We start from the raw sequence: 11,843 nt of genomic DNA, 5'->3' as shown, positions 1-11,843 counted from the left end.
ACCCTACTTTGGACATATCCTCTTTGGAGGCAGAGTTTAGTGGGCCTACTGGAGGTCGACCTGATAGGCTTGTCGAGGAAGCTTCAGAGGCCCCCCAGAGGAAAAGCCGGCGGCTCGGGTGGACAACGCCCCAGTAGAGTAGAACTATTTTTGTAATGGCTTCGGCCTCCCTTTTTGTAACTTGATTTTAAAATGAATGTAATGAAAATCTTTCTTTCAAGTATTAGTGCTTTCTCATTTTTCTTGTGTTGAACTGTTCATACTTTAGTAAATGAATGATAAGCACTTAAACAAACAATAAGAACCACTTACTGATAACCAGTTGATAAAAAGAGGTCGGAGCAATAACATATTAAATAACCAAGGCAACAACTCGTGAACTGATTTGACATAAAGAACTAAAGTATCATTACTTAGATGTTACATCATCCATCACTAAAGCAATTTCAGCACTTAGTGAGATAGGGATGTTACAAATGAGATCGGATCGTGACAAAGATCATATTAGACAACATGGAAATCGGATCGAAACATACGCTCATCATTGATAATACTTTCTCAAGTGTTCGATGTTCCATTGATGAGGCAGTACTCTCCCTGTCATATCTTCAATTTCAAAAGTACCAGGTCGAGACACCTTGTAGATGCGATAAGGACCCTCCCAATTTGGTCCAAACACTCCGGCCCCAGTTGGCTTTGACGATTGGACGACCCTTCTAAAGAGGAGGTCGCCCAACCGAAGAGTTTGATTTCTAACTTTAGAGTTGTAATAGCGGGTCATCTTCTTTTGTTAACTGGCCAGTTTCACTTGGGAGGTATCCCTCATTTCTTCAAGGAGGTGGAGTTCGCTCATTCGTGCTTCGTCGTTACCGATCGACGATGCGATGGGACTCCTACATCGATAGAGCTCATGGCTTCGGCTCCGTAGGTCATTGAGAAGGGTGTCTCCCCTGTAGTGGCTGGGCTAGTTGTGCGGATGGCCCAGAGGACGTGGGAAAGCTCATCGACCCACGCTCCCTTCGAGGCGTCAAGCTTCCTTTTTAGTGTATGCTTGATGGTTTTGTTCACTGCCTCAACTTTCCCATATGCTTGGGGGTGATAAGGTGTCAAGAAATCCTTCTTTATACCCAATTCGTTGCATAAGTGTCATATCTTCTTGTTGTCGAACTCTCTCCCATTGTCGGACACTAAGGAGTGGGGAATGCCGAACCTGCAAATGATATTCTTCTAGACGAACTTTGTAGTATTCGCCTCGGTGATCTTGGCAAGAGGTTCAGTCTCGACCCACTTGGTGAAGTAGTCAATGGAGACAATGGCAAAAGTTGCGCTTCCTCTTCCTTTTGGGAGTGGACCAATGAAGTCGATGACCCATTTGGCGAATGGCCATGGACTGGTGAGTACAGAGAGGTTTTGAGAAGGCTGTCTTTGAATATTTGAGAAGCGCTGGCACTTATCACATTTCTGAACGAATTGGCAAGCATCCATTTTCAGGGTTGGCCAGAAGTAGCCTTGTCGGAGCACTTTGTGTGCCAGAGCCATTCCTCCGGAGTGATTTTCACATATCCCTTCGTGGATCTCCTTGAGTATATACGTGGTTTCTTCCCCTCCTACATATTGGAGAAGTGGTGAGGCAAAGCCTCTTTTGTAGAGGACATCCTCTTGTAGAACGAAGTGCGCGACTCTCCTTCTTAATTTTCTCGCCTCACTTCTTGAAGCTGGTAGTGATTGATCCTTGAGATAGGCCATGATGGGTTGCATCCATACTGGGGTACTTTCTATCCATAACAACTCTTCGCCTCCAGAGATGGAGGGCTTTGACAAGCGTTCAATGGGGACAATCTTTAGCAGCTCTGAATCCTTGCTGCTGGCCAATTTTGACAAGGCGTCTGTATGAGTGTTCTCGAGGCGTGGGACTTGGATCACTTCGAACCTCTCAAAATGTGGGATTAGGTCCAGGACCAATTTTAAATATACAGCCATGCTATTATCTTTGGCGGCAAAGTTCCCGTTAACCTGACTCACCACAAGTTGAGAGTTGCTGTTTGCCAAGAGCCTTCTGACCTGCATTTCTTTTACGAGTCTAAGGCCTACTAAAAGGGTCTCATATTTGGCAGCGTTGTTTGAGGCTTTGAAGTCGAACCTTACTGCGCAATTTAGCTTGTGGCCTTCCGAGCTTTCCAAGACGATTTCAACTCCGGAGCCAGTTTCTCCTTTGGATCCATCCACAAACAAGTTTCATGTTGGGGGCTCGACTGGTTTCATTGCCGCTTCCATTTCTGGTCTATGGCAAATTCAGCCACAAAATCTGCAAAGGCTTGTCCCTTGATGGAATGTCTGGGTCGAAACAGTAGATCGAACTCACTGAGCTCAATTGCCCATTTTAGCAGGCAGCCTAAAGCATCCGTTTTCTACAGTACCTGCTTCAATGGAAAGTTGGTGAGAACCTCGATTGAGTGGGCCTGAAAGTATGACCTCAGTTTTCTTGACACCGTGATGAGGGCGAGTGCCAGTTTTTCCATGTCCGGGTAGCGAGTTTCTGCCGGAAGTAATGCTTTGCTGATATAGTATACCGGCAATTGATGCTCGCCTTCTTCTCTGACTATGACTACACTAACCGCCTCGTTCGAGATCGCCAAGTGTAGCAGTAGTGATTCCTGTAGTTTAGGTTTGGATAACAGAGGCACCTCTCCTAAGTGCTTCTTTAGAGTTTGGAAGGCTTCCTCACTCATCGATATATTGGAACTTTTTCCCTTGCTTCAACACTTTGAAAAAGGGTAGGCTCTTATCAGTGGCTCTGGAGATGAAGCGACTGAGCGCAACTATCCGACCATTGAGGCTTTGGACCTCTTTCGACTTCTGAGGCAACCTCATTTCCAGTAAGGCCCTAATCTTTACCGGATTTGCTTCGATTTCCCTTTGGTTCACAATGTACCCCAAAAACTGACCCGAAGCCACGTCGAAGGTGCATTTGAGGGGGTTCAATTTCATTTTTTTTTAAGAATCTGAAAGGTCTGGTCGAGATGACTTACGTGTTCATTCGCCTAGAGGCTTTTGACTAGCATGTCATCCATGTAGACTTCCATGATTTTACCAATAAGTTCGGCAAACATCATGTTGACCAACATCTGATATGTAGCTTTGGCATTTTTCAATCCGAAGAGCATGACTTTGTAGCAGTACAATCCACTGTCTGTGATGAACAACGCGGCCTCCTCATCAGGCTGAAATATGGGTATCTAGTTGTATCCTAAGTACGCATCCATGAAGCTCAAGAGTTCATGTCCGGCAGTGGAATCCACAAGTTGGTCTATCCTCGGCAGTGGGAAGCTATCCTTAGGGCATGCTTTGTTTAAGTTCGTGAAGTCACGCACACCCTCCATTTCCCACTAGGCTTCATCACAAGGACCTGGTTAGATATCCACTTAAGATAAATGGCTTCTCTGATGAAGCCACTGTGGCTAAGGTTATTGACTTCATCTTTGAGCAACTCTTACCTATCCGGGTTGAGGGCTCGTCTTTTCTGTCAATGTGGGGGCACAGGTGGTGTTGATGTTTAGGTGATAGCAACTGATTCTTGGGTCTATTCCTACCATGTCTTCATGCTTCCAAGCGAAGACATCCATATTCCTTTTCAAGAAGCTTATCATTTGTTCTTTCGCTTCGGGGGACAACGTCTTTCCTATTCGCAAGACCTGACTGGAGTCCTCTGAGTTGACATTCCATTTGATTCTGAGCCAATTATTCGGGGGTCTAATTCATCAAGAGGGTGCCTTTCTTCAGGGGCCTCTTCCATGTCGATGTCTTCCTCTTGTTCGGAGGTATGCCCTATTTCAGGGGCTTCGAGCATTTCCACATCCATGTCGGATTCGTTCGCAACCTCCGTTATGATTACATTAAGAGTGCGGGACACTAATTTTCGCAGAGAGTTTAGATAACATGCTCTGGAGCCCATCTGATTGCCTCGAACCGTAGCAATTCCATGCTTAGTTGGGAACTTCATACACAAGTAATGGATGGAGGTGACAACCTAAAGATCTTTTAAGGCTGGTCTTCCCAATACTCTATGGTAGGCTAACCTATGGTCTACTAACAAAAATTTCATGAAATGTTGGGCCACTAGGGGAGCTGAACCCATCTCGACGGGTAGAGTAATTCGTCCTCGTGGGATGATGCTGTCTCCAGTAAATCCAAATAGTGGGTCGGTCATGGGGATTAGCTCGTGTTCAATTTACATTTTGTAGAAGGTAGAGCCAAACAGTATATTCACCGAGTTGCCATTGTCGACAAGCATGCGTTTGAGTCCGTTTCTTGCTACTACGACTCTTACTACCAATGCGTCACAATGGGGGTGGTGAACTCCTTGTGTATCTTCTTGGGAGAAGGTAATCGGGGCCATCATGTTGGTTTCTTGGGACTGGTTGAGGTGTACGTGAGGATCGACGGATCCTTTGCTTCCCTTGTGTAGTTCCTTTGGGCATTCCTAGTATTGCCGCCGATGTGAGGTCCCCCGATGATCGTGTCAATTTCCCTGATGATTTGGCCTCCAAAAAATGGGGCATGATCTCTCTGTTCGGACTCTCTTCTATGCCTCGATCTTTTTCTTTGGGTTGATTGATCTCTATGCCTGCTTTCACCCCTGTTCGCATGCAATTAACATACGGTCAGATGCACATGGCCAGATCCAACTGGGGTGGTGGCGACCGCATACACTCCGACGATCAAATTAGTATTCGATGATCGAAACAGTGTCCGGGTTGTGCGAGTGAATGGGGAGGTGATTATATATATATTTTTGTTATGAAGAGCTAAGTTGCAAGAGTTTCATTACCACTGCCTCTTGTCAAGCCTTGGGTATTTATAGGTGAGGAGAACCGTTGGATGTGGGACACGTGTATGCATCTGACAGCGTGAGGTGTCTGCTCACAGGCGTCAATCAGCTGCATCTATAAAGTGGACGAGTAATAACTTCTTCTGAGTTGAGTTGACATAAAATTAATACGTCACATCAACTAGACCCATGGAGACGTCAAATCAATTAGGCCTTGGGTGCAGAGAGGATCTTGACGCAGATTCTCTTTCTGAAAGTGGCGGCGCATTGCTTTTCGGCGTCAAGGATGCTTTGAAATATCATAATCACTTCGGGTTGGCGGTGGATACCTTATACTACCACTTCTAAAGTGGTTTAGATAGGGGCGTAACAACTATATTTGCATCATGTTTATAAACGTTCGAGTCATTTTTAATTTAGGCATTTTGAAATATCTACAAGTACGATTCACTTATTATTAATTTAATTCTCTCTATTAATAACTTCACTTTTTATAAACCTTTTTAATATTACGCTTGTTAAAGAAACCAAGTGCATTTATAGATTGCAATATGTGTGACATTTATATGAACATATTTTTGATTTGACGTGACATTGATATCTAATGAATAGATGGCCATGTATAAATTTAGTCTTCAATGAATTTCATTTATACTCCAATATTTTCCACCTAAAAAATGATTGGCATATTCATTGGCCTCTGCTATATGAGAAAGAGGTGGGGGCGAGTCCCACAATTTTTTTTTAAAATACGTGTGTGGTCAGACCCCAAACAGTGAAGGGCCTCTGTGTATGTGGAGCTCGGTTCTTTCCACCTAATTGTCTATTGTTAACATAAACAAAGATCATAGTTATTTAATTAGATCGTACTGTTTGGATCAGGCTCGATAACCAACAAATTAGATAGTGGTCCGATCTGATTAATATTAGTTGGTCCACCCGCAAAGGAATCGATCAAGAATATCTAAGACTGAGCCCCCCAAGGAATAGCCTAGTGGTGCAAAGGACATGAGTGAGATTATCTCACGCCTTGCTGACAAATGCAATGTGGGGGTTCGATTCCTGACACATGAAATTGGACTTTTTGGAGGCGCAATGTACAAGCAGCTATTATTTACTGGTCTGTTGGGGCACATCTCACGATTTACCTCCCTCATAAAGTTCTAAGGACGGGACGGTGGGGGCTCTCAAGATAGGAGTTCAACCTTTAAAAATATCTAAGACTGACGTATAACCCTCGAACTGGACTAGTTCAAAGGAAATTGGAACCATTTTCATATTTGCACATGGAGAGATTTGAACCCGTGCTCCTATATAAATAATCAAAACCTAGACCTGTATGACTTTTGCAAAACCTTTGCAAAAATGTGAGAGAAATATATATACTCAATTTTAACTAAATGATATTAAAAAAAAAACTGTAAATAATATATGATCAAGCAATGATCAACCTGTTAAATCACAAATCCAGAGATCCAATGATTTATTCAGAATGACGATTGAGTCGAGTCGAGTCGAGTTTGATAACTATGACAAAGATCGAGTCCGTAGCCACTATTTGGTTCAATTCTCCAAAAACTATTTTTTTTTTTTCAAACTCATTTATTTTTTTGATAAAATAATTTTACACATAACTTCAAAATTGTTCTCTATTATTTAATCACACATTTTGAAAAAGAAATCACTATTATAAAATTTATTTATTAAAAAATGGAATTCCTAAAAATAAAAAAAGTTGGAACTTAGAAATTTGAGGAATATTAGGTACCTGACGTCTTTTCCTAATTTTGGTCAAAAAAAATTTACAATCTCTCAACTGTTCTTGAACTAAACGAATCCTCCAGAAGCCCACACACTCTATTTAGCCCTAAACTATTCATATCTCTATATCTGGGCCTTGTTCCGCGCATTCATTTCATTGCACACTTCCTTATCTACTCGCCGTCATAAGAAATCCCTCTGCGGATCCCATCGGAGAAAACCCAGAAAATGGCGTCTGCAAATGCTATTTCAACTGCGTCTATCCTGCCCTCTCTTTCTAAACAAGTACTGCTTTCTGTTTTGCTCTTTTTTTTTTTTTTCTTTCCCCGTTTGTGGAAATGGGTTTCTGATTGTGTTTAATTTTTGGATTTCTCTGGTGCAGGGGGGGTTGAAGAATACTAGAGTGAGCCGATTGCAGCAGGGCAACAAGTTCAATTCACAGCAAGCAAAGAACCGGTTTATGGTGAGGGCTGCTTCTAAGGAAATTGCATTTGACCAGAAATCAAGGTCCGCGCTTCAGGCCGGAATCGATAAGCTCACCGATGCCGTTAGTCTCACTCTCGGTCCCCGGGGTAATTGCTGAATTATTGCCATTATTAGTTATAGTTTTCAATATAAGCTCACATTTTCTGATTGCTTCACTTTATCTTGAGACTATTATCGACTTATATTTCCCTTTTCGGTATAATAATATTTAGGGATATTCATTACAGTTGTTTTGAGAACTACATGAAAAGGATGTGAAAACTTTTGATAATTGTCAAGCGTTTTACCTGTAGGCTAGTAACATCTTGCAGTGTTAAGTGATTTTAGTTTCTTTATTGTTGCATATAAAGCTAATGTAAAAAAAAGTTAACACGAGCTCTTGGTCATTGGTGGAACACCCTCACCAGTGGTACGTAACCATACTCCAACTCGGTCCAGGACAGTATCCTCATCGAGTTTGTACTATTTGCAGGAAGGAATGTTGTCTTGGATGAGTTTGGTGCCCCAAAGGTGGTTAATGATGGGGTGACAATAGCTCGGGCAATAGAGCTGCCTGATGCCATGGAAAATGCTGGTGCTGCTTTGATTAGGGAGGTCAGTTCTATATTTTCTCTGGTCCATTCCCACTCCCTTAAATTGTTTTGTTGTTACATTCAATTCGCACATGCCTGTATATGTACTGTCTGGTTGATTTTTTAGTTTGATATGTGAAGGTTGCTAGCAAGACCAATGATTCTGCCGGTGATGGTACTACAACGGCAGCAGTTCTGGCCCGTGAAATCATTAAACTTGGTCTATTGAGTGTTACATCGGGTGCAAATCCAGTTTCTGTTAAGAAGGGTATTGATAAAACCGTGCAAGGTTTAGTTGAAGAGCTTGAAAAGAAAGCTAGGCCCATCAAGGGTCGTGATGATATCAAAGGTATTGTTTTGATCAGGTGCCGATTTATATGGTTTTCCAATTTAGTATCGAACATCAACTAGAAATTTGTAGTACTGAATTTTCATCATGTTGTAGCCATTGCTTCTATCTCTGCCGGAAATGATGAGATCATTGGAGCAATGATTGCTGATGCAGTGGACAAGGTTGGACCTGATGGTGTCTTATCAATTGAGTCATCATCTTCCTTTGAAACTACTGTTGACGTAGAAGAAGGAATGGAGGTAAGTCTGCTTTTAAAGTCGTTTTTCTTATTTTCCTTTTTTTTTTTTAAACTACTGTTGACGTAGAAGAAGGAATGGAGGTAAGTCTGCTTTTAAAGTCGTTTTTCTTATTTTCCTTTTTTTTTTTTAAACTACTGTTGACGTAGAAGAAGGAATGGAGGTAAGTCTGCTTTTAAAGTCGTTTTTCTTATTTTCCTTTTTTTTTTTTAAACTACTGTTGACGTAGAAGAAGGAATGGAGGTAAGTCTGTTTTTAAAGTCGTTTTTCTTGTTTTCCTTTTTTTTTTTTTTTTGTTGCTAATACCCGTCCCAATTCACACAGTCCCTCCTCCACAATTTTGGCATGGTTGGTTGATTATTTCATTTTTCCTCTGTGCTTATGTTGCACTCCTTGACTTGCAGATTGATAGAGGATATATCTCGCCACAATTTGTTACTAACCCTGAAAAATTGATAGCAGAATTTGAAAATGCAAGGGTGTTAGTAACTGACCAGAAAATTTCAGCAATCAAGGACATCATTCCATTGCTTGAGAAAACCACTCAATTACGTGCACCTCTACTCATTATTGCTGAAGATGTCACTGGAGAGGCATTGGCGACTCTTGTTGTAAACAAGCTGCGAGGAATCCTGAATGTTGCTGCCATCAAAGCACCCAGTTTTGCAGAAAGAAGAAAGGCCGTTCTTCAAGATATTGCCATTTTGACTGGTATTTTCATTTTTCACTGGTTTCTCGCATGCTATACATTCTGAAATACTGCCCCTTCATGAATTTGTCTTCATCTATCTAAAAAATTGAGGGACATTTGCTGCTGTAGTCCTCAAGCTTTCACAAATATAGCCTATGGGTCTGTGATTAATTACCTTTTTGACTTTATGTTACCAAACTTCAATTCTTACTGTGTAATTGTGGTTCCCATTGGATGGGAGCTGTAAATTTCCATCAGACAACCACGTGCTTGCATGTGATGGCTTATTTGAGAAATATAATTGGCCAACCCACTCCATTTTCCTTATTAGAAACCCTTAGAAAGGGAGAAAGGAAAAGAATTGGAGGCCTAAAGGTTAGCAATCCATTTTCGTTCTCTAAAACCTTTTTTTTTTTTGAGCGAATTGGAGTGTGTTGGTTATAATAACCATCCACAAAGTAATCACACACAATGCATGCAACTGCTTTATGGAAAAATTGGCGCTTTCATCCTGTGAGGACCAATGTTCAACAAAAATGGAAGTTTGTGTCCGTAATGGACCTAAATGGTTGGGAACCCATGTGCATTATTTGTGAATCTTTGGGTAACTGCGAATTTCCCTTAGTTGTTACAGTAGGGAGGAAAGAGAAAGGTTTAGGCATAGGCAAGTTACCATGTGTTGGCATTTATCATTTAATGCCTTTTTGAAGCAGTGCATTGTGTCAAATGGCAATATCTTCTGCGCCTTAATATACTCGCTTTCTTTCAGGGGCTGAATTTCAAGCTAGTGAGCTAGGTCTGCTTGTTGAAAATACTGATATTGATCAATTGGGTATTGCAAGAAAGATAACCATCTCGAAGGATTCCACGACCATCATTGCTGATGCTGCATCAAAAGATGAAATACAGTCTCGGATCGCCCAACTGAAAAAGGAGCTAGCCGAGACTGATTCGGTTTACGACTCTCAGAAACTGGCTGAGAGAATTGCCAAATTATCCGGTGGAGTTGCAGTTATTAAAGTTGGTGCTGCGACAGAGACGGAACTTGAGGACCGTAAACTTCGTATTGAGGATGCCAAGAATGCTACATTTGCTGCTATTGAGGAAGGCATTGTGCCTGGTGGTGGTGCGGCTTTAGTTCATTTGTCTGCTTATGTTCCTGCCATTAAGGAGAAGCTTGAAGATGCAGATGAGCGGCTAGGTGCTGATATCATACAGAAGGTACATCATGCTCATGCATATTTCTGAAAATTAAACTTACCATTTCTGTTTCTGCTTTATGATATAACTATAATACGAAAACCTGGGGGATTATTAACTGTTCAATGCAAGTGCCTGTTACAGTCTGTCGGCTGTTTCGCTTTACTTCTGATTATACTATACACCTAAATCTGAAGTTCCGTAATTTGGGATTCAAAATAGCTTTAGACTTGATGAGTGCTGGATCCTTGGATTGAGATCACTGATTCTAATAGTACAATATATTTTATTAGGCATCCAAAAATTATATTTATGTTATATAATATGGTATAGAAATGAGTGGAAATAATATTGTGAAATCTAAAATTACTAAGGACTTGATAACTAACAACTTAAATGCTCATGTAACATACAAATCTTTTGTGGGCTTGTCATCGTGTTAATAGTAGTGAAATATACGAAATTATAATAACTAATATTGTACCTTCGGACAAGTTTCAATCGATTTTGACCTTGCAAAGATCAAGTGATGTGAATCTGTGAAATTGCTAAACCGTTGAATCCTAGAAATTTTTGACTTCGTTAGGATGTCATCATTCATCTTTACTATAGACGATAATCTATTGTTGTTAACATGGTTCTGTTTTCAGAATGCTTGGTGTTCATTCAATGACTTGATTTGCTTGCAGGCTCTAGTGGCACCTGCTTCTTTGATTGCTCAGAATGCTGGGGTTGAAGGTGAGGTGGTAGTGGAGAAAGTGAAGGCTAGCGAGTGGGAGGTTGGTTACAATGCAATGATTGACAATTATGAGAACCTAGTCGAAGCAGGAGTTATTGATCCTGCAAAGGTGACAAGATGTGCGTTGCAGAATGCAGCTTCAGTTGCTGGAATGGTTCTTACAACACAAGCCATTGTTGTGGAGAAGCCAAAACCTAAAACACCAGCTGCTGCTCCTGCACAAGGGCTTACAGTGTAATCAAACAATTATGTCGTTCATCTAGGAAATTTTGGAACACGTGTAATGTCAATTAGTAACTACGTTTATTTTGTTTCTGTATTTTGCTCGGTTGTACCATTGCAAGAAAAACGAGTGTTGTAATCGGAAAAAGAACGTTACTGGCTTTGTTCCAATTTGATTTCTGAGCTGACTTGATAATGCATTAGGTTTATTGTCACTCTTTTTAAGCATTCTCATTTTCTGTTTGGATCATTTTTTATGGGTATGCTCACTGGATCTCTCTGTCACAGCTAGAAATTTCTTGAGGGTGTGCATCGCTTTGGATGTGCTTTATTGGCAGATGCAGAAAAGTTCATCCTATCATTCATGAAGAGAAATGTCATACATATTTGGTTTTCACTCTCTTATTGACTTCAAAATGTAATGGGCTTAAAATCATTTTACACAGTGCAGGAACTGGAGATAGACATGGGCATGTGTGTTAAAGTGGGCCGGGCCTGTCCATGTAGATTCAGTAGCCCGTCAGTACTACCTTGAGAAGGGATAATGGCCCATTGGCCCGTAACGTCCGGATGACATTTAACTTTTAGATCAAATTTCTTTCTTTTAATTTTCATGGGCAACTTAGAAAAATATTCCTAAAATTAGGAGTTCGAAAATTCTTATGAAATGTATTTTGAAAGTAAATAATACTGCGTAAAAGTGACACAATGTCACTTTTTAATGTCAAGTGACACCTTTTTATTATTTTTGTTAAA

The 11,843-nt window shown here is 41.0% G+C and overlaps 1 protein-coding gene across 1 annotated transcript; it reads left to right on the top strand.

Moving 5' to 3' along the window:
• The first annotated feature begins 6,718 nt into the window (after nt 1-6,718).
• LOC111384578 (ruBisCO large subunit-binding protein subunit alpha-like) lies at nt 6,719-11,302 on the top strand. The gene is made up of 8 exons (XM_023008877.1): nt 6,719-6,874; nt 6,972-7,161; nt 7,548-7,669; nt 7,789-7,996; nt 8,093-8,238; nt 8,640-8,946; nt 9,696-10,147; nt 10,816-11,302. Exons 1-8 carry the CDS (start codon nt 6,818-6,820, stop codon nt 11,101-11,103), a joined length of 1,770 nt encoding a protein of 589 aa, XP_022864645.1. The 5' UTR covers nt 6,719-6,817; the 3' UTR covers nt 11,104-11,302.
• Nucleotides 11,303-11,843: the final 541 nt, after the last annotated feature.

The sequence above is a fragment of the Olea europaea genome, unplaced genomic scaffold (genome assembly GCF_002742605.1).
Source record: "Olea europaea var. sylvestris unplaced genomic scaffold, O_europaea_v1 scaffold2941, whole genome shotgun sequence".
Classification (NCBI taxonomy): domain Eukaryota; kingdom Viridiplantae; phylum Streptophyta; class Magnoliopsida; order Lamiales; family Oleaceae; genus Olea; species Olea europaea.
This window is presented reverse-complemented; position numbering and strand designations above follow the sequence as displayed.